Raw genomic sequence first — 24,584 nt, forward strand, 5'->3', positions numbered from 1 at the left:
CTTACGGTTCATGAGTTCAAGCCCTGTGTCAGCGGAGCCTGTGTGGGATCCTCTCCCTCTGCCCCTCCCCAGCTCATGCTCTCTCTCTCTCACACAGAATAAATAAACTTAACAAAAGGGGAGGGGGTCAAATCTAGGTTTATTATGGTTCAAAAGACCTCAGCTGAGGTGAGTCCTAAGCCTAGAAAGTCAGGTTCTGGCTTTAGCCATACAAAGGAGGTTACTGAAAAGCAGGTATTCATAATATCCAGAGAAGTGGTTCCTAAGAGAGAAAATGGACTAAAAGGCTCCTCTTTTGTGAGACAATTTCAAAGAATAGGCACATGGACCTTTATAGAAGAGTGCTAGGCACTCTTAAGCAGGTCACAAGTTCATAATAAACATGCCTTATTGAGTCAGATGATACGGTCATGACTTTCTAAAAAGAAGCAAACTACGTTTACTTTCAGTGACCCCGGCACAACTCATCCCAATATCTGGTATGCAGATGATCAGTATCATATATTTGAATAAAATATAAAGCAGCTGGAAAATCCAATGATATTTCCAAAGATAAAGGGCTTAGACTTAAATTTGCTCTCAAGGAGAATCTAGTTAACAAATACCACAAGTGAATACCATCTTACATTTCTACAGTACTTTCACTAACGTTGTATTTAATCACCACAGCCACTCAGAAAGGTAGGCAGAACTGTTAGCAATCTCCACTTCATAGCTTAACTAAGTCATAACAAACCTGGAACTCAAATCTAGTTCTACTCCAATCAAAACACCCTTTTTGCTATTTCTCATTTGTCCCTTAACATACACAGCCATGATGAAACTTTCAGCACTACACACACACACACACACACACACCCGTTGTATTCTCTATCCTCCAGTGCAACAAGTCTTAAAGTATGGTCTGAAGGGTCCTGGGCTTCCTAGACCTTTTCAGAGCTCCTAAAGGGCAAAGCTATTTTCCATAAGAATTGGTGGGTAAAACCAGTGGGCCCCTTGGCACAAATCAAATTGCTCTTTGGCATTTTGTCCTTTGGCAAAATAAAAATGGTAATGTGGGGGTGCCTGGGTGGCTCAGTTGGTTGAGCATCCGACTTTGGCTCAGGTCATGATCTCGTGGTCTGTGAGTTCGAACCCCGTGTCAGGCTCTGTGCTGACAACACAGAGCCTGGAGCTTGCTTCAGATTTTGGGTCTCCCTCTCTCTCTGCCCCTCCCCCGCTCATGCTCTGTCTCTCTCTCTCTCTCTCTCTGTCAAAAATAAATAAACATCAAAAAACATTTTTTTTAAATGGTAATGTGTTTCTGTCCAGAGGTCTGTGCTCAACAGAGAATTTCCACTTGTATTATTTTTTTATTATTACTACTTAAAAAACTTTTTTTTTTTAAATTTTAGAGAGAGTGTACATGTAAGCAGGGGAGAGGTACAGAGGGAGAGGAAGGGGGAAGGGGGGCAAAGGAGAGAGGGAGGGGAAGGGAGGGGGGGTATCTAAAGCAGGCTCCATGCTCAACCTGGAGCCTGAAGCAGCGCTCTATCCAATGACCCTGGGATCATGACCTGAGCTGAAATCAAGAGTTTGATGCTCAACCAAATGAGCCACTCAGGCACCCCTCCACTTGAATTAAAAGACAAAAACTGTTCACATTGTGGTTTTTCTTAGTTTTCTGTAACCATGGTTGGTTTTTTTGGTTGGTTTGTTTGGAATCTGCATGCTCTTGTTTCTGTTTTTGGACTAAGGAATTCTCTTCAGAAATAGTATACAACAATAAAATAATTTTGACCTCTACCTACACACCTAGCCTAAAGTTGCTCTCCTTTCTTAGCTTCACTATTCATGTCCAGCTGATGGTACTCTATGTTCTCTATTAGTGGGCTAAAATGGGGTAGAAGAGGTCACTGAAGACTGAAGCAAACTGTCCCTATTCAATTCGTGCTATCACTAAAGATATTTTGTGAAGACTTCTACAGAATCAGAATCAGAATCATTAGCCAAACTAATGAAAAAGTCAAAATTATTTTTTGTGACCTGACTTAAAATTAAATAACCCACTGGGACAGCCTAGTAGGAATGTCAACAATATGGCCATCCTATCATTTTCACCATAAACATAATGGATGTAAATTCTCCACCAGTGATCAAGCTCAGAAGTTAGTATTTCAGGGGAATTGCAATTTTTAAAAAGAAAAGATATACTTAGGAATGATTTGAAATTTTAGGTTAAAAACAAATGTAATCATAATGGAACCACACACTCATAAAGAATAGCTTTATTTTTCTAAAAATCATAGAAACTGTAAAATAAAATAGTAAAGGTATCTTAAATTCTAAAAGTTGAAATTTAAAATATTTTACACATTTTTGTACATCTGTCTTTAAGAAGAAAGAGACTTTAGGTCATTCTTATTTTTATATTTAAGTTAAAGTATAGATTAGTAATACTAAATTACTAAAAACAAGATACAAGTAACAATTACAAGCCATTATATTCATAGTCAGTACTTACCTATACTAGAGGTATAATCAGTGGCTCCAAAGATCAACTCTGGTGCCCTATAGTACCGAGAACAGATATACGAAACATTGGGTTCTCCTCGGACCAGCTGCTTTGCACTAATGAAAAAAAAATAAAAAGCAGAAATTCTTTAAACTAAGTCTAAACCTTAAGAGAAGCTAAATGCTATCATTCACAACACTGACCATTTATCTAAGATTCACACAATCCATTCACACAACATACAAAAAGGAAAATATAAAACGTAACTATCTGACAAAAGAAACAAAGTTTTAACATAACAGTATTTAAAAAAGAAAAGTAACAGTAGTTTTTAAAGAATGCATTTGTCAACTGTTACCTAAGGAAAAAGAGACAAAGTCATAAAAGGATAAATGCTGAATTTCTTGTGATCCTCTTTTCCTTGAATACTACCTCTAAAATACAAAGGAAGGGCAGAAAAAGAAGTACCTCCACCCACTAAAAGCATAATAATGGATTATAAGAATGAATACTTCTCTAATATATTTTTAACAGAAATTGATCACTCTCTTTTACTTTGGCTTCTGCCTCGGAGTGACTATCCCAAGGCTTACAGACCCCAATCTACTTTCTTTTCCCACTATGTAGGTCCCTTTATTAATTGTCTAAACATACATTACCCAATAAAGAATACAGGCCCTCCACTTTTGGACACAGATGATTCACGGTCTCTGAATTCTAACTCTGCTGTCTGAAGTTTAGTTACATGTTCTCTACTCCAACTTTCCTCCCAAAATACTTTGTGGCATGTGTTTTAAATATTAAAGTAAATTAAAATTAGTTTCTTTTGAGATGTCTCTCAAGATCATTTGAAGATACACTGAAATAAACACCTGTAGAAACTGACTACTTTGGCATATGATGACAGCAAAGATAGAGGCAATAAATACAAACACAACAAAATCAAAATACTAAGAATGTAAGTAACAAAGAAAGGGAAAACTTTGAGGTAATGGTGTAGGAAAACAGAGAAGAGACAAATGAAAATAGTCATAAAGGTTTCAAAGTTTGGATTTTTCTTTTCTTCCATTTATTTCTGGTCAATGGTAACTCTTACCTTAACCTGTTCTTTCTTCATTACAACACTTTTGAAGGTGGGAGGCAGTATATTTTTTAATATTCTCCCCCAGTACTGACACAGAGCAACAATTTCATAAATTAATAATATCAATCCTTGTTTTTAGGCTGCGTGAAAATTAAGACACCTTTTCAGCTCAACTGATAAAACTTTTCTAAATTAAAAAAAAAAAGGATTCTTTTTATTAACAAGAATGATACCTATTATACAGTCAGAAAATTCACTATAAGAAGGTAATATCGGAAACCCTGTAGGTTTCCTCAATACTTGATGAAGCTACCTCTCTCCTTCAGGTGAGGCTGTTTGTTACTTCCTGCCCTTTGAAGGATAAGAGGATCCAATGCAGTGACTACAAATAGTTCTGAGAAAGTCCAACTCTTCAACCTATTTCCAAGGCCTTATTTCATCCAGTAAAGAATTACTGAAAGAGAGTAATACTGCTTTGTTCAAGTCACCATCAACCTGGCACTAAGAATCTAAAGTGTATGGAAAACTCTAGTTGCCCAAACCACCTAATAAAAACAAAACAGGCAGTTTCGTTACTTATCGGAGCTATTAAAAATGACCTATTACCATACAAGTGAAATCCCTATTCCAAATAGATTAGAACAAAACAACTTCTATATCCCAATAAAAAGGTCCATAGCAACAGTGTTCTGACACTATAGCGAGAACAGAAACTTCACTGAGCTTGATGTCTCACAGTCTCTTCACAGTTCATACTAATCAGTCACTGTCAGTGCAGAAGACACCCTGTGACAGTAATACTCAACTGATCTCCAGTTTGTCCTACAGATAGATATTAAGCAGTAGTGCTTTGTTTCCATCATCAGATAACAGTTTTGATTTAATATCCTTCAGCCTTTCTGATAGTTTAGGGAAGAGTTCTAGCCTGCAAAATGAGCTGAATCCCACAATAGGTGTCTGAAATCAGTGAACTGTAAAAGGGGGATGGTATGAAGGAGCACACCCTTGTGAGACTAAGAATGAATTCCTGACAGAGCAGATGTGCTTGTTTTTTAAAGACACTCTTAAGAGACAGCCTGTGGAAAATATATCTTATATTAAACCTAAAATTTAAACTGTAAGTTAATACAAAACTGTTACAAAGAGGTGGGAACAGAGATATTAGGAGGTGTAGGTCACTATCTATGAAAAGCTGAAAAGTAAGAATTTGTGAGGATGAAAAAAATTGGAGAGAATTCAAGTTATGTTGCAATGTCTTAGGGACTGAGAGGAGAGAAACTAATCGAGGGGGAAGAAGGTTAACTAAGTTATATGAATATGTAAGCTTGGTTTCATGTTGAGAGGTAGATCAAAGAGGTACAAGATGTGGAACACTATGAAAATAAAAAGGATGAAGTTTTATTACATAATATATTATTACCAAGGGATTAGTTTAAGAAAACAAAGTGCACTAGAATTTGCAGAAAAGGAGAATAAGAGACTCATTTAAAGAGGAAAAGGAAGAAACCGCTGCTACTAAGGTTAACACTGAAGTGGAAAAAAATGCAGTAATGAATGATAATATTTAAAAAAATTTATTATTATTGAGAAAGGAATATAAACACAATAAAAAATTCAAACGATACAGAAGTACCATCAATGAAAAAGCAACTATACTATACTCCCAGTTTCCCTTCTTGAGGGGCAACCAATGTTGTGGTTTTATTATGTATCATTCCAGAAATAATCATATATCTGTATACACGTGGCTATACTATGTGTGTTTTTAAAACACAAAAAGGAACATACTGTATATAGTCTTGACCTTGCCTTTTCAATTTAGTATTTCTTAGACATCATTCCTTTTAAATTCAAACAGCTACCTCATTATCTTTTACAGTTGTATGTATTACATTTTATGTGTATATACTTGAATTTATCTGGTCATTTTCCTACTGACATTTATAAACAATGCTATAATAAAAATCCCTGTATATGCACTATTTTAAAGTATTTCTAAGGGAATAATTCCTAGGAATTAAATTGCTGGATGAAAGACTATACACATTTATAATTGTAACAGAATTTACCAAAGCTATTCTCACAAGAACCTGTACTAGTTTATACTCCCCGAATAAGGACTATGGTATTTTTAGACTGACACTGTAAAAGGCATATATTTTTAAAAGAGCATATAGGGCGGGAGGGTGAGGTAGGGGAGGAGTGAAAGAAAGAAGAAATGAGAGCTAGCTTACCTTCCAAAGTCACAGAGTTTTAAGACAGCTGTATCAGGATCCAACAAGAGGTTCTGTGGTTTAATATCCCGATGGCATATTCCAAAGGAATGGATATAGGCTAAACTTCGGAACAGCTGATACATATACAACTGGAATAAACAGTAAAAATTAATTGAAGACTTTCTGCCCCAAACAAATCAGAATCCTTAAGCAGTAAATAAATAAAGCAACAGATTTTCAAAAGAGAACAGCATTCAATCTTTTAAGAGTTTCATGTCATTTCTATATTAGCTAACTGCAGTTGCATTAACCATGCCATATTTGCACTATCCTTTAATAATTTAAAAAAGGAAATGCTACAATGTGCTTTATAATTTTTTATTTTATTGACATCTTGCCTTAAGCCCGCTAAGATGGGCTTCTTTAAAATAAACAAAAAACAAAACAGAAAAGCCAGAGAGGTATTCCAAATCAATGATGACAACAATGATTAGACCAGAAGCCAAGTCTTCTGTTTTTTTTAAGTCCATCATTCTTTACAAGTATGTACAATTTCATCTTCAGAATAACATTTTTCTGAGATGTCAGCCATACAGGTTATTGATACAGGGGCCTGAGAAAACTCACATGTCAACTGAGAAAATTTATAGTTGATGTCCTATCAAGACATCAGTAACTCCGTTATAACAGCATAGCACTCTTCCTGTAATATCCTTCAGAAATAAGTAGACTTTAAAATGCCATTTAATGGGATGCCTGGGTGGCTCAGTTAGTTAAGTGTCTGACTTTGGCTCAGGTCATGATCTCATGGTTTGTAGGTTCAAGTCCCTCGTTGGGCTCTGTGCTGACAGCTCAAAGCCTAGAGCATCTTTGGATTTGGTGTTTCCCTCTCTCTCTGCCCCTCCCCCACTCACACTCTCTCCCTCTCTCAAAAATAAAATTAGAAAACAAAAATACCATTTAGAACAGATCCTAGCTGACTACTGACATCAAATTAAAGAATATTTATTTCAATTCTATTACAAAAAAATACACTGAGGAACTGAGTCTGCATGGACGAAAAGACTCAGACTCTTGGCTGGGGAAAAGAGGTACCTTATGAAGAAAATGAGTTCTTAAACTTCTGTTTATCCCAAGGCTGGTGTTTAAATTTTTCTGACTACTTACCTTCTGACCTCTACCTCAAAGTTACCTCTACATCATGGAAAGAATTTTTGAAATGATTCAAATCAAGGACACCAGTATCTTGGTTAAAACAACAACATCAACAAAGACAGTCAAAGGTCAGATAAAGCACTGATATAAGGCATCACCTAAGGAGGCTACTGGTATGACTCAGTTTCTTGAAGTTAACATGAGACCTACTTTCCTTCAAAGGCATTGATGAAAACTACAACTGACTTTCAGTACATCATTAATGTTAATACTGAACTAAAGCTGGAAAAGTTTAAGCCATCTTTAAAATGAAGCATGTTGTTGGGGCGCTTCGGTCAGGGGGTCAGTCGGTTTAGGGTCCAACTTCAGCTCAGGTCATGCTCTTGTGGTTCATGAGTTTGAGCCTCACATCAAGCTCTGGGCTGACAGCTCAGAGCCTGGAGCCTACTTTTTAGATTCTGTGCCTCCCTCTCTGCCCCTTTCCCACTCACATTCTCTTTCAAAAATAAATAAAAATTAAAAATTTTTTTAATGAAGCATGCTGCAAAATGTATAGGTAAGGTCTGCATTTTGTCCCCAAAGTTAGAATTAAGGAACTTAGGTATCCATATAACTCTTTAAAAGCTTCCTAATTCTACCACAGTATTATTGTTCACAGAATCCATCTTCAAGTCCTAAAGCTTACTCTCAGAATTCTAAAGGTTTATTTAAAAAAAAAAAAATTTAATGTTTATATATTTATTTTTTGACAGAGAGAGAGAGAAAGAGAGAGAGAGGGAGGGAGGGAGGGAGGGAAGAGGGAGGGAGAGAATATGAATGCGAGCAGGGGAGGGGCAGAGAAAAGGAGAAACAGAATCTGAAGCAGGCTCCAGGCTCTGAGCTGTCAGCACAGAGCCCAATGTGGGGCCCAAACCCATGAACTGGCAGATCATGACCTGAGCCAAAGTCGGACACTAAACCAACTGAGCCACCCAGGCACCCCTAAAAGTTTATTTACTACCATTAAGAAAATGAGCTCCAAGAAGAAACTGAGTTCATAGGCATTCATTTACTAAAGGAGAGAACTTACAAACTCTGTGTCAGGGCACTAATGTCTAGGTCAGCAATAATCAGTGGGAAAAAAGGTTTTCTTGTCAAAAATGCTTAGAGCTTAAATGAGGTTGAGGGGTCTTTTTACTATATTCATTGATCTGAAAGATCTACTCATTATATTCATTCTCCTCACTTTATCTTTTGAAAAGATAAAGAATGAAATATGCAATTTCATATCTTTTGTTTTTTTGACTCTGTAAAAGTTTATTTATAAAAAAAATGGAGAGGCCTTCTCTAGATTTATTAAAAAAAAAAATCTAGACGCCTATTAAGACAGCAACAACAAGAAAAATAACTTATCATGTGCCAGGCACTATTCTAAATGCTTTGCCTGTGTTTTCATTTAACCTTTATCTAAATAGGTACTGCTATTTGTATTTTACATATAAAATAACTGAGGCACAGAGGTTAAGCAATTAATCCAAATCAATTACTAAATATTCTATACTGGCTTGGGCTAAGTACACTTCTTTAATAATGATTTCCATATTTTGTTATATTTTTATTCTATTAAATAAAAGTGGAAAATGTAACCATTAAATAGCTTGATCACTAAGTAAAAACTAGAATGACAAACTTAGAAACTCAGGAGGTATTCAACACATTTTTAAATTCAAGATTTATTTAATAGGTACTGTCAAACCAAGAGGTTTCACCCTTTTGTTTATTTAATTCTTGCAATCACTCTGTGAGATGCTCATTTATCCTCATTTTTACAGAAGTGGTAACTGAAGCCCAATGAACAGTTTGAACAGTTACAATGTTATCAAATCTAACTCCAGTCCAATGTTCTTTCCTCTGTGTTATTAAACCTGTTTAAAACAAATAATAGAATAACAATTTTATAATTCACAAAAATGCCCTCAGCTTTCTTGTGTACTCACACCATATCCTTAAACATGTCTTTCCAATTAAAAAAAAAATTCAAGTTCACAATGATGATTTTCCTAGCATCTGTTTCAGACTTGGATTTTAAAACCGACTTAGTTATAAATGATGCTCATCAGAAAGGAAAGGTACTCAAAAACTTCTTAACTTGTATATTAACCACTGTCAACTACAAAGCAACCTGTAGTATAAGACTGAAGAAAGGACTGACGTAATAATACAATATAATATACTCAACTTCCCCAGAAAAAGTGAAAAAAGTGGAAGTCATAAAATTACAAAGGTCAGTAGTTGCCATTTCGGTGACATATATGCTAAACAACCCCTTATTAGATGGTGAGGTCTATGAAGACAAGAGTTGTATGTGTTTATCACTTTTACTTCCATCTTCCAATCCAATATTTTTCACAGAAATAGTTTTTTTATAAAACTAGGTAGAAGGAATAAGTGAAGGAGATCAAATTATCAATTTCAGAAGACATTTTTATCTTTTTTAGACTGAAATGTAAGAATAGATTTGTGTCCTCAAAGAACAATGTCCAGGGCCAATAAATCAGACTCTGGAAGGTCTGTGGTTTATAAAAGAACCATCCTTTTTTCAACAAGAGTAAGGGGGAATGTTATATCTTTCTTTCTTTGCCAACTTCAATATGCATAATAATATTATTTTCTTTTTTAAAATATAGAATGCCAGAGACCTCATCCAAATACATGCTGTCAAAAACATAGAAAGCACAAGGCTCTTCACTACATTATTTCTTAATAGCAAAAACAAAAACAAACAACTGAAAACAATACATCACTAATAGGTTACCAGCTTAATAAATTAGAACATAGCCATATAATACACTAATGTGCAGCTATAAAAAAGGAAGGTGAAATACCCATATTAATACAGAGCGATTTCCAGAATCTCTCTCTCTCTCTCTATATATATATATGTGTGTATATATCTATTAATGTTTATTTATTATTGAGAAACAGAGAGAGACAGAGCATGAGCATGGGAGGGGCAGACATAGAATCTGAAGCAGACTCCAGGCTCTGAGCTGTCAGCACAGAGCCCGACACGGGGCTCGAACTCACAAGCCATGAGATCATGACCTGAGCCGAAGTCAGTCACTTAACTGACTAAGCCATCCCGGCGCCCCAACCCAGAATATATTTTTAATTTAAAAAGTATGACAGAAGAAAATGTACATATTAATAATCATTTACATAAAAAGGAGGTGGGGGAATAAAATAACTATATACATTTGCTTATTTATTAACCTATGGTAGGACCATAAAAATTTTAAATATTTAATTCTGGGGGAAAGAAAGAACAGGGTAGAAGAAACAGGGATAAAAGCTAAACTTATTTGACTATATATACCTTGTTTTGTAGATTTTACTTTGTAACTATGTAAATATTTTATATCAATTTTGACATAAAATTTAAAGTAACATTAATTTAAAATTTTTAAAATGCCATCTATAATAAAACTAAAATGAAATAAAGCTTAGTGAGATATAATCACATAGAGAGGAATTATTCAATGTTTCTTTAAAAAAGAAATTTAACTGTTTATACCTAATGAAATATACCATGGGAATAAAAAGAACTGCAAAGAGATCTTAAATTATTTTTCAGTTGGTGATGGTAGTGTCAGTATTATTATTATAAGAATATTGTATGTAGAGTATAGGACAGAACAAGTAATTATACTATCATTGAAACTGGAATTTTTAGTGTAAGAGAAAGGAAATACAAATGTAGATTGTTGCATCCCCCAATATTTAGTTAGAAATGTCAATATATATTCATTTTGAGGCTAAAAAAAAAAGATACCCCATGCTATCTTTGAAAAAATTACCCACATATTTTCTAGCTCTATCCACTAAAAACCCTAGAAAGAGTAACCAACCCTGTAGCAATTAGCACTCCTAACATCCAGACAATGGTCTCAAACACCATTTCTCACTAAAAGAATCAGGTCTCCTTGAAGGAAAGGCTGAGTCCAAGTCTGGGGAAGAAATGTTTAAGATGAATCTAGAACACTATCATGACAGAAAGTGAAGAAGCTAGCAAAGATAATTAAGACTCATGCAAGAAATTTTAAAACAACCAAAAATATCTCATTGGTCACCTCTGGGGGATGCTATGGAACCAATTCTATGGAACCAACTAATTATTATAAATTTTGGTACATAAAGGGATATAATCAAATATATATCCTGTATTTTTTATATTAACTATAATATCTGAGGGTAACCAAAGAGCTGACATGGAAAGTTTCTATTTACAGAACTACTCCAGCTTATAAATTTAAAAAGAACTAATATTAGAATACCAACATTTTGTAAGCCTTGATAAATTAATGAATTTAGGCAATGATCAATGCCCACAACATCACAAAAAAACAGACATTACGTGCTTCCTTAGGAAAGCTCTCAACAATATATATGAAATAGTCTTAAATTTTACAAAAATATATCTAATCACCAATTTTCAGGAAACATATTAACACTACAGTAATCCAATCAGCAAAATCCAGACCAACAAACTGCAGGTCAACTGACCCAAGTTTCTTTAACAATGAAGTTTAAGAGAGAGTGAGTCTATAAAAAAGAAACATTAAACATAAATCAATTATATGGACCTTACTTAGATCCCAATTCTAAAATATGTAGATCCCAATTAAAAACATATGTAATATAACATTTTGGAAATAAAAATAGTAACTACATATTTAATAATATTGATGATTTACTATTTATTGTATAGGTAAAGACAATGATATTGTAGCTAAGTTTTTAAAAAGAAAGTCCCTATCATGTACACATACATACTGAAATAGTTACAGATGAAAATAACATCCGTGATTTGCTTCAAAATAAAGCAAGTAGGGAATAAACGGTGGTGTTGATGAAAAGAATAGCGATGAACCAGTCATTGTTGAAGCTGTGTAATGGGGACATGGAGGTTCATTATTTCATTTTCTTTTTTATTTCTATTTGAAACCTTCAATAAAAAAATGTTTAGAGGAGCTAAAAGATCCTGAAGTAAGTAAAATTTCTGTAGACAGATATAGGATAAGAAAATCATTTGGCACATTTTATGTTGGTGGGAAAATAGGTACTGGCTCAGCTATGGAGCAATAGAGATCTGCTAGGAGGTAAGTAAATTTGGAGGACAGATTCAATAGAGGTATTACTATAACCTTCTCTTGGAAATTTTACCATTTTAAAAGAATAGGACATATCTAACCACTTTTGTAACACTCTTTTTTTCCTGTTTTATAGTTATTTGTGTAATCTTTTTTCTCCTTACCAGAGGAGGAATAAAATATTTTATTAACCTTCACATTATGCTGCAATCATTTACCATTTATTTGCTGAATTAGAGTTAGAACAAAAAAACTGGTAGAACCACTGTGCACTTCTTATCAAATGTTCTCAATGTGTCACTTTTTAAATCTAGTTTTATGGTCTTCTGTTACTTTTATTCTATAGTTCCAAAAATGTTTTCTCATATGGTAAATTCATCTTATAGACCCATAATGCTATATAGTGAGCAGGAAAGAAAGGAGTACAATTTTACCAATATGGAAGCTACCAACATGGAAGTTAAGGAGAGAATGGAGTGGTAACTGCCCAAAAGCAGTTGGATCTTAACTTCAAGAACTAAATCTAGGGTTTTTTTCTGCTTCATAAATTTGCCAGTGCTCCACATTTAATAATATGAGCTATGAGCAGGTAGAATGAAACCATCACCATTCTAAACTGAGAAGTTCAAAGATTACTCTAGATTTAGGGATTTCAAGGGATATTCTATTATGCTGGTTATCTTGAATAGGGCCTTGCTATTTTAAAACCAGAATAAAATACTAAATTTGTAGTACAAAACTGTGTCTTTTTAGTTCTTACTATGATCAACTGAACCACAAACTCAACTAAGTTTTAAATTCCTAGCACTGAATTCAACAGGAATCCTGGCTCCTTGTCAAAATTAGCTAGCAAACTCCTGCTTTGGTACCCATTTTATTACTATAAAGTTTAAAATTGTAATTATTAAGTAAAATTCAATACTCAATCTTAAAATATTTAGAGTCACTGCCATTTTGTTTTCTAGAGTCATCACTATAAAGGATAAAATGTAAAAAATTATATTTAGATATCTAGACTTTGAAACTTAACTCCTAATTTTCACAATGTCATAGGTAAAAAAAATCATACTTCAATAAATTTTTTTAAAGATCTGATGGCACAAAAACAGACACATAGACCAATGAAATAGAATAGAAACCCCAGAACTAAACCCACAAACGTATGGCCAACTAATCTTTGACAAAGCAGGAAAGAACATCCAATGGAAAAAAGACAGTCTCTTTAACAAATGGTGCTGGGAGAACTGGACAGCAACATGCAGAAGAATGAAACTAGACCACTTTCTCACACCATTCACAAAAATTAACTCAAAATGGATAAAGGACCTGAATGTGAGACAGGAAACCATCAAAACCCTAGAGGAGAAAGCAGGAAAAGACCTCTCTGACCTCAGTCGTAGCAATCTCTTACTCGACACATCCCCAAAGGCAAGGGAATTAAAAGCAAAAATGAATTACTGGGACCTTATGAAGATAAAAAGCTTCTGCACAGCAAAGGGAACAACCAACAAAACTAAAAGGCAACCAACGGAATGGGAAAAGATATTTGCAAATGACATATCGGACAAAGGGCTAGTATCCAAAATCTATAAAGAACTCACCAAACTCCACACCCGAAAAACAAATAACCCGGTGAAGAAATGGGCAGAAAACATGAATAGACACTTCTCTAAAGAAGACATCCGGATGGCCAACAGGCACATGAAAAGATGCTCAACGTCATTCCTTATCAGGGAAATACAAATCAAAACTACACTCAGATATCACCTCACGCCAGTCAGAGTGGCCAAAATGAACAAATCAGGAGACTACAGATGCTGGAGAGGATGTGGAGAAATGGGAACCCTCTTACACTGTTGGTGGGAATGCAAACTGGTGCAGCCACTCTGGAAAACAGTGTGGAGGTTCCTCAGAAAATTAAAAATAGACCTACCCTATGACCCAGCAATAGCACTGCTAGGAATTTACCCAAGGGATACAGGAGGACTGATGCATAGGGGTACTTGTACCCCAATGTTTATAGCAGAACTCTCAACAATAGCCAAATTATGGAAAGAGCCTAAATGTCCATCAACTGATGAATGGATAAAGAAATTGTGGTTTATATACACAATGGAGTACTACATGGCAATGAGAAAGAATGAAATATGGCCCTCTGTAGCAACGTGGATGGAACTGGAGAGTGTGAGGCTAAGTGAAATAAGCCATACAGGGAAAGACAGATACCATATGTTTTTGTTTTAGGTGGATCCTGAGAAACTTAACAGAAACCCATGGGGGAGGGGAAGGAAAAAAAAAAAAAAAAAAAAAGAGGTTAGAGTGGAAGAGAGCCAAAGCATAAGAGACTCTTAAAAACTGAAAACAAACTGAGGGTTGATGGGGGGTTGGAGGGAGGGGAGGGTGGGTGATAGGTATTGAGGAGGGCACCTTTTGGGATGAGCACTGGGTGTTGTATGGAAACCAATTTGACAATAAATTTCATATATTGAAAAAAAATAAAATAAAATAAAGAAAAGAAAAGAAAATTATTATAATTATTATTAAAAATAAATAAATAAAGATCTGAACCTAATAATAATAATGATAATAACAATAAAAATGTTTCTAATTAGCGATCACAACTTTAATCAGAATTATGCTGGGTAAATTCCTAGCCAGTCTGTGACACTCTGTGTCTCCATGAGATGACATTAGGTACTAAAATTTAAGTAACACCCTAATATGCACATCTGTACGTACTTAAAATTATAGAAAGTTTAAACTTTAGCTACAGTTACAACATATCTATAAATGGTGATATAATATTTAATTTGATCACATATAGATGTTTTATAATTTTATATGATATGCTTGCTCCTATTTTGGTCTATGGCATAATAAAGGTATCAGAAATTAAATAAAAAGGTGCTATGGCTAACGAAATTAAAATGCATAAATGTCTATGAAAAATTCCCTTGTCAGAAAGATGACAAGTTATCTCTAATATCTGAGTCATGAAAGTTTAAAAGGTGAAGGTTTCACACTTTAAAAAGTATACAAGAATTTAACAAAACTCTAGCAATACCTACTTTGCAGCTTCCCCCCTTGGCATTAGATGCAATAATATAGTTAAAACACATCCAGCACTTTTCTTGCTTCATAGTAAGTACTTTTTAAAGTGGAAAGTTGTTCCATTTTTACATACCTTGACATAGATCACAGGGAGCGTCTGTTTGGCTCGACTATAGTGTCTGGCAACTCTGTATACTGTTTCCGGAACATAGTCCAGCACCAGATTAAGATAGACTTCATCTTTCTGAAAGAGTTTATTAAAAACAAACAAACAGAAAAAACAAACTTAGAAACTAGTTTTTTAAGTATTCAAATTAGAGTAAAATCTCTATATAGTCACTTATTCAGATTTTTTCCTACTTATTCGGATTTTTAAGAAAAGATTCATGCATTCAATTTTAATTATACAAAAATAATTCAGAATGTAACTATAATAGTAAAAGCAAGTCTACCTTTTTACTAATAATTTCATGGAAAAAACATAGCCATTTCAATACTGTTAAGATTCCTAACTATATTTAAACTATTATTTTAGTTATAAGAGGATATCACCTGTCACAAAATTTCATCTTTTTTTTAATATGTCTATTTATTTATTTTTCAGAGAGACAGAGAGAGAGAGCAGGGGAGGGGCAGAGAGAGAGAGGGAGATAGAGAATCCTAAGCAGGCCATGCACTGTCAGCTCAGAGCCCAACATGGGGCTTGAATTCAGGAACCAAGAGATAATGACCTGAGCCAAAATCAGGAGTCGGAAGCTTAACCGACTGAACCACCCCAGTGCCCCACAAAATTTCATATTTTCTAGTTTGAGAACCAGTACCCTCATATCCTATAAGGAAAGCTGTCACCGTAGTAGAGTGAGTACTGAACTGGGAGCTAAGATTTCCAGCCCTCGCTCTGTGCTAATGTATGCAAGTCAATCTCTCTAGGCTTTGTTCCTTAACTATAATATGAAAAATTGGGCTAGATGGTCTTCAAAATTTCTCTAACCTCTACAAGCTTCTATGGTTGTCTAATAGTCTGTAATTAGTAGAATAACTGTTTTCTACAAGTAACTGAAAGAAAAAGAATAACTTATAAGGAGGCGAGTTACCATAGTCACAAGTTTATTGCAGGTCATATGTTTAAACATCCTTTCACAGCAGCCTAAAGACACGAATCCAAGATCAGTGGAGAGAAAGAAGGCAATTCCAACTAAGTACAAAGTAGGAAAGAGGGACAGAGTGCTACCCTTACTCTCTTCATGTGAACAATAGCAGATAGATAAAATGAAGCAGAAAACAAAGTTGAGAATCACATGCAAATCCAGAATTGGCTACTGAATGGGAAAATCTGTAAGTAAAGAAACTTTCACAATCTTCCCAATTTGAAATCATGTTATCTACCAAAATGAAGTGAAAATTTTCCATTTTCAGCAGTTACTGAAAATTTTTCATGTTAATACTGACATTTTCCATGTCAGTAGCCACTGCAAAGGAAGTAATAAGGGTGTAGGTATAAAAGAGATGACATCTAAATTGAGTATGAGAGGAGCACTTAAGGCATAGAGAAAACTGTATACAAGATATGAGATCAATGAATACAGTGGAGCACAGGAAACAGTTTAGTGAGAGTATGCCACTGACTCTATTACCTTTCCGTTATTGCTCACTCCCGTTTTCTCCTCTCTTCTCTCCATATCCAGCTTAAATTCCACAGTCTACCATTATCCTCACTCTCTAACACAGGGGTCAGTAAACAACAGCAAAAGCCTGATGCCTGTTTTTATAAATAAAGTTTTAAGGAGCAAAGCAATGCTCATACATGTACGTATTGTCTATGGCTGCTTTGGGGCTACACTGGCAGAGCTGAATAGTTATAACTGAGACTTTAGCCTGCAAAACCAAAAATATTTATTATCTGGCCCTTTATGAAAAAGTGTGTCAAGTCATATCTGTTCAATAAGCCACAACCGTGGTTAAATCCAGCTTTCCATCCATTCCATGCCTGCACCCAAATGGCTGAATGTGGCTAAAACTGTGGTGTTTGTTTCTCACATTAAATTCATCATCAAGAAATTCAATTGGCCCAGCAATAATATATTTGCCTAGTCCATTCACTTTTCCAAAGTACCATACTTGATTTTTTCTGTCCTTCTCTTTGATTTCTGATACCCCTCTTTCCATTTCACCCTCAGCTGATGTCCTTGCTTGCACCACTACATGCACCCATCTACATCATCTAATTCCATATGCTCTTCCTTCCCTTCTCTAACTAATAAACTAAGTTCCTTTTTAAGGTAAACCCTACTAAACATAAAATAATAATTATATATACACACATACACACACACATACTATTCTGCTTTTCCTAATCACAATCAGTGCTTCAGCAATTTTCCTATCTCTCTCCATTAATTTTTCTCTCTCTTTGGGAGCATTTCAATCTGTACACAAACTTGCTGTTATTTCTCCCATTGTTAAAAAGAAAACTCCTTCTAACTGCACTAATTACCACCATATTTTCTGGCCTCCTAGAACAGTAAAATTCCTCCAAAGAGGCGTCTAAACTGACATTCTCCAATACCAGTCTCTTCTCATTTTCTCTGAAACTTACTCCAGTAGGATTTCATCACCACTGCTCGAGCAGAATTGTTCTTCAAGATCAGTAATCTCCTTGTTGCTGAATCCAATGCCAATTTTCAGTCATCATTTTATCCCTCCCTTTCTACGTGACTTAGCACCACTATTTAACATAGTTGGATCATGTTCCCTTCTTCCGAATGCCTGCTTTACTTGGGTTCTAAAACACTATACTCTTCTGGTTTTCACCTTACCTCAAAGACTACTCTTCTTGCTCTCCATTTCTGGCTCATTCACTTAAGGAATGGAGGATCCCAGGGCTTGGTCCTCCAATCACTGTTCTTAATGTAAGCTCACTCTCGTGATGATTTCATCCAGTCCGAAGGTTCAATACTACTCTACACTGATGACTCCCAAATTCATATATATGCTGGGCCTCTGCTTTTAACTCCAGGCTACTATGTCAAATTGTGCACTTAACATTGCTCAGGCTGAAAACCTTAGAATCATCATTAATTTCCCACCCCCATCTTTCTCTCACACATATACATACACCAAAAAAATATTAATGTTTCCACCTTTAAAATTTATTCAGGATCTAATCAATTCTTACCATCTTCACTGCTACAACCCTAGTCTCTGCCACTACCACTTCTCACCTAGATTATTGCCAATATCCTCCTAAATGGTCTCCTTGCTCCCATCTTTACCCTTTAATCTAATATCAACAAAACAGAAGTTAGATTGTAGCTCTTCCACTCTATCTCACTAAGATTTATTCTTAGTGGTCTGCAAAGGCCTCCATACATACTTCCTTATTTTCCTGTCCTCTACTTTACTGCTGTTCCCATTGCTCACTCATCTCTAGTGACAACAGCAGCTTCCTGCTATTTCTTGACCACATTTGGCAGGCTTTCACATTCAGGGCCTCTATACTGATTACCCCTCAGCCTAGAATATTCTCCCCTGAGACATAAACACACACCTCACTTGCCTCACCTCCTTCAAATCTGTGCTAAAGTGTTACTGTTTTAGAGTGGCTTTCCTTAATTGGACTCTCCCCAATTCCTCTACCCCACAATCCTACCTACCTTCCCCATATTATTTTTTCCCAAGATATTTATTGCTTTCTAACCACATAGTTTACATTGTCTGCTTCCCCCAACTAAGCTCAATGAGAAATAAGACTGTCTTTTGTTCACTGCTCTTTTCCACCTAGAATATTGCCTACCACATAGTAGGTACTCAATAAATATTTGGTGAATAAACTAAACTCATAGGCAATGAATATTATTTAAGAATTAGGATGACAGTCTTACAAGTCGGCTTTAACTCAAACAGCACTGTGCAAAGTGGGATATGGTAAGGGGGCAAGGAGGAGTTAGGAAGGTTAAGAGTGAAAGCAGTGTCAGCCTCTAGAAACCTGTAAGAATCCAAGGCCTACATCAGGGCTTAGGCAATAAGGACTGAAAGAAAAGGGAGGTTGGGAGGGGCAAGTATATTGGCTAGCTAAACATGAGAGTAACAGAGAACCAGAGAAACAAATAAGTTGAAATTAATTAAACAGTCTCTAAATTTTCACTACTATCATTGTTAGAAAAAAATGACACCACATTTTGTTTCCTGTACACCTAAAATAAATTAAGTTAGTGAGAATTGTAAGTAAAATAAGTATATGTTTAAGGACGCCCTTTCTTGTAAAATAAGAAATAAGGTCATTTGCAGAACTAAAGGTAGTGAAAGTAATACTGCAGGCTAAGAGAAGAAAATTTCACAGGGCGCCTGGGAGGCTCAGTCGGTTAAGTGTACAACTTTGGCTCAGGTCATGATCTTGTGGTTCGTGGGTTCATGCCCCGTGTCAGGCTGAGACAGCTCAGAGCCTGGAGCCTGCTTCAGATTCTGTGTCTCCCTTTGTGTCTGTCCCTCCCTGACTCACGCTCTGTCTCTCAAAAATAAATTTAAAAACACTAAAGTTTTTTTTAATTTCAGAGATGAAGTTTAGACAAGAAGCTTCAAGTGAAGTTGAGGTCCAATAAAAGGAACACATAAAGAGAACATCCAGCTGGTGTCAAAGGGATGTGTACATAGAATTCAAGTGATGGTAAGCTTTGGGTTTCAGAAAGGTCACTAACACAGGTGTTAAAACTATCCTTTAAAAAAAACCTGATTAGCTAATTACAGGGTTTCTTAATTTTAATAAATCATTTGACAGAGTTAATTATGATATATTTATGATTTATGAATGACCTGAAGATATGTATAGCACTGTATTACAATTTAACTAATTTGCTAAACAGTATACCAAAAATGAAGAATAAAAAATGAAAACATTAATGTCAAATTCGAGAAGAGTTTCTAGTTTCTAGTTGTATAAGCTCTGTCCTTCCCCTGTCCCAATCAATATTTTCAAAAATGATTTCATATATTAGGGGTCGCAAAAGCAAATGCCTTCAATGGCTAAGCAACAAATGTAAATGTGTGAGGCCAAAATGGGTACTGTAGTAAGGGGTAGTGGTTAATAAATCAGATAGATAGTACAAAACTTAGCTGTAAGCATCCTAATTCACAAAAAATTAACAGAATGCACTAGCCAAATAAAACACATCAGGGGATGAATGTGGCAATTTACAATTTCTGACTTTAACACAATCACCAAAGACTGACACAAACCCAAGAAGAATGGCTTAAAATGGAAGAACAAATAAGAGTTTAAAGAACTCTAATATCCAGGAAACCTACAATATAATATTTAACAAAGATAAATACAAAACCCTATGATTAAACTCAAAGTATCAATTTATTATGTAGAATGACAGATAAGACTTGACAGCAATTCAGTTGGAAAATAAATGATAGGTGTGATGAAGAGAACTCAAAAGGCAATCTACATTGAGGTGCAATAATGAGAAACTTAATGCAGTATTAGATTACAGTTGAACTATTATGTTCAGATCAGTAAAGATAATTCCACTCTACTTGGCACAGTTCAGGCTTCATTTGACATACAGATAAGTATCCATTTTTAGGCAATGTATTTTATTCCTAATATTAAAAAAGCAGAATACACCAAAAAAGATTAAAGAAACCATGTCTGCTATAGGTTGAATGTTCTAATTCACTACGCTATGAGAAATATGGGATTTAAATTATATTTAGACTACTGCTTTGCAGATTAACATAAACCTGTCTCTTTGCTCAAATATATTTTGTTTATTCACTCCATTAATTCTCAAAAACTTGCAACTTCTTTAGAACCATACAGGACATCTGTCCATTTTGTAAGTGAAGTATAAATGTCCATATACATTTAAAACTGTCATTTTGAATGTCTTCATTTTCTGAAACATTGAAGGCGTCTCGTTATACTTAAAGGCACTGTAAATGCCTTTTATTTCATTGTTCTGTGCTTGTATTAAAATCACATCCACTTTTTTTTTTTTTTTAATCTAACTGGATCCTAAGGCTGGAAACCAAAGCAGCCAACTAATAACACTATCACTGCTCTTGATTTGAAATAAATAGGCTCAACAATATCATGTTCTTTAAATACTCTTATTAAACTTACAGACAGATATTCTGCTAAATGTAATAGTCATAGGAATAATCCCTGAGGAAAGCCCATCTGTAGGAAACATCAAGTACAGAAAAGACTAATATTTTCACATTCCAAAAGTAGTTTTATTGGGAGGTTCATGAAAAATATAATTCATAGGACAGGGTATGCTAATATTTTGAGAAGAAAGGACCACGACTCAGCTTTTCTATCACTTGTAATTTTCTAAAATATCCTAGGTCTGCCATTTTCTCAATGTAGTCTCTCTCTTTTAGGTTACTAGACAATATTTGAATACTCACAGCTTAGCTATAAGATTTAAAAGCCAGATATAAAAAATACAACATGTAAAAACTATCATTTGAATGGATGGATATGCCTGAAAACAGTCTCTCACATAATGAGAAAGTACTAATTTCAAAGGACAATTACTAGGTTTCCCCCAAATTTACTAAGGAGTCACTGTTATATACCTTTTAAATTTTTTTTAATTTTGCTTCTTTTTTTTTCTTTACATTTTATTTATTTTTGAGAGAGAGACAGAGCACAAGCGGGGGAGGGGCAGAGAAAAAGGGAGACACAGAATCCGAAGCAGGCTCCAGGATCTGAGCTGTCAGCACAGAACCTGATGCGGGGCTCAATCCCACAAACCGTGAGATCATGACCTGAGCCGAAGTCGGATGCGCAATCGATGGAGTCACCCAGGTGCCCCATGCTATATATCTTTTAAAAAGAATTCTGCTAATACACAAAATGGATCTGATTCAGAAATCTCTAAAATATTACATGATGTACAATTTAGGGAGTATTTCTCTCAGTGGTTCAGTTTTTCTAGTTGTCACTTTAATTAACAAACTACTCTCTAATTGCTGGTAATCACTCCTCTGTGAACTCTACTCTAAAACCATTCAGTCAGGAATAAATTTAAATGATAAAACTTTGATCACACCTAACAACTAAACAAGAGCTGAGACAACTCTATCCAACATTTGGAAAATAGACAGATGATTTTTGAGGTCAAGGAGGTCAAGGAAACAAAATTACTTGAGGCTGTAGCTTTAAGCAAAATCATGCTATAATTCTAAAAATTTGATGGAATGCAAAGCGGCTTATCATAGAACCCCAGTAGAAGACATTCAACAAAGTAGACAGCCCAGGATTCTCCTCAGAACTGGGTTTGGGAACTTGACTAGCAAACCTCCTCCCCAAAAAACCCAAAAAACAAAAAACTTAAAAATGAATGCCTTTTCTCCAATGGGTGTGCCAGTGTACGCCAGAGATGGGAATAACACTAACAGTAAAGTGGGTTGATTAGGGAAAGGGAAATACTCTTTTCCTTGCGAGGGGTGGGAATGGGGAAAGGGAGACAAGTAGCTGGCATACAAGATAATGGCAAGCTTCATCCTCATCTCACATTATATATAACACAAAATAAATACCAAAACTACAAAAGTTAAAAAAATACCAACTATTAATCTACCAGAGGAAAACATGAGTGTGTTTGCAATCCTGGAGGCAAAATATCTATAAGCTATTAAGGAAAATGATGCCATTAAGATTATATAAAAACATAAAACTTTTATACAACTTTCCAGAAGAAAAAAAAGAGCCAAATTTTTAAAAAGGACAATATTTTTGTCCACCAAAAACTATTAGAACTAATTAATGAATTCAGTAACATTGCAGGGTACAAAAGTAATACACAGAAATCTGCTGTATTTCTACACACTAATAACAAAGTAGCAGAAAGAGAAATTAAGAAAACAATCCCATTTATACCTGCATCAAAAAGAAGAAAATACCTAGGAATAAATTTATCCAAGGTGGTAAAAGACCTATACTCTAAAAACTATAAAACAATGATTAAAGACATTGAAGACAACACAAACAAAAATGTACCATGCTCACGGACTAGAAGAATTAACATTGTTAAAATGTCCATGCTACCCAAAGCAATCTACAGATTCAATGTAATGTCTATCAAAATACCAAGAGTATTTTTTCACAGAACTAGAAGAGATAATCCTAACATCTGTATGGAACTACAAAATATCCCAAATACCCAAATCAATCTTGATAAAGAAGAGCAAGGCTGGAGGTATTACAATCCCAAACTTCAAATTACACTACAGAGCCATAATAAAAAAGTATGGTACTGACACAAAAACAAACACATTGATCAATGGAAAAACCAGGGAACTCAGAATTAAACCTACCTTGGTCAATTAATCTACAATGAAGGAGGTGAGAATATAAAATGGGGGAAAAGACAATCTCTTCAATAAATGGTGTTAGGAAAAACGGAGAGCTACATGTAAAAGAATGAAACCAGACCACTTTCTAACATAAACCATAAAACTCCTAGAAGAAAATATAGGCAGTACATTCTTGGATACCTGCCTTAGCAATATTTTTCTGGTTCCATCTCCTCAGGCAAGGGCAACAATAACAAAAGTAAACAATTGGGACTACATTAAACTAAGAAGCTTTTATACAGTGAAGGGAACCATCAACAAAACAAAAAGGCAATCTACTGAGTGACAGAAGATCTTTGCAAATGATAGATCTGAAAAGGGGTTAATATCCCAAATATATAAAGAAGTCATACAATTCAACACCAAAACCACCCCAAATAATCCAATTAAAAATGAGCAAAAGACCTGAATAGATATTTTCCCAAAGAAGTCATAGAGATGGCCTATAGGCGCATGAAAACATGCTCAATCTCACTAATCATCAGGGAAATGCAAATCAAAACCACAGTAAGATACCACCCTCACACCAGTCAGAATGGCTAGTATCAAAAAGACAAGAAAACAGCACAAGTGTTGGCGAGGATGTGGAGAAAAGGGAATCCTCATGCACTGCTGGGTAGGAATGTAAACTGGTGCAACCACTGTGGAACAGTATGAAGATTCCCCCCAAAATTAAAACTAGAACTGCCATACAATCTAGTTCCACTATCTGGGTATTTACTTGAAAAAAACAGAAACACTAATTTGAAAAGATATATGCATCCCTATGTTTACTGCAACAGTATTTACCACAGCCAGGACATGGAAGCAAAATAAGTGTCCATCAATAGACGAATGGGTAAAAAAGATGTGGCATATATACACAACGGAATATTACTCAGCAATAAAAAAGAATGAAACTTGCCATTTGTGACAACATGGATGGACCTAGAGAGTTTATGCTAGTGAAATAAGCCAGACTAAGAAAGACAAGTATCATATGCTTTCACATAAATGTGGAATCTAAAAGAAAAAACAAACAAACAAAACAGAAAGAGACTTCTAAATACAGAAAACAAACTGATGGTTGCCAGAGGGGAGGGGAA

General features: G+C 35.1%; 1 protein-coding gene across 3 annotated transcripts in view; it reads right to left on the bottom strand.

The window, feature by feature from the left end:
* GSK3B (glycogen synthase kinase 3 beta) overlaps nt 1-24,584 on the bottom strand; it is a 190,544-nt gene that overhangs the window by 68,869 nt on the left and 97,091 nt on the right. For all 3 annotated transcript variants that reach the window (XM_015064612.3, XM_015064613.3, XM_027060929.2), the window contains exons 4-6: nt 15,263-15,373; nt 5,813-5,943; nt 2,504-2,610 (exon numbers count right to left, since the gene is read on the bottom strand). In XM_015064612.3, the coding sequence (XP_014920098.1) occupies nt 2,504-2,610; nt 5,813-5,943; nt 15,263-15,373 (349 nt within the window). The remainder of the gene's footprint in view (nt 1-2,503; nt 2,611-5,812; nt 5,944-15,262; nt 15,374-24,584) is intronic.

This window comes from Acinonyx jubatus, chromosome C2, assembly GCF_027475565.1.
Source record: "Acinonyx jubatus isolate Ajub_Pintada_27869175 chromosome C2, VMU_Ajub_asm_v1.0, whole genome shotgun sequence".
Lineage (NCBI taxonomy): Eukaryota > Metazoa > Chordata > Mammalia > Carnivora > Felidae > Acinonyx > Acinonyx jubatus.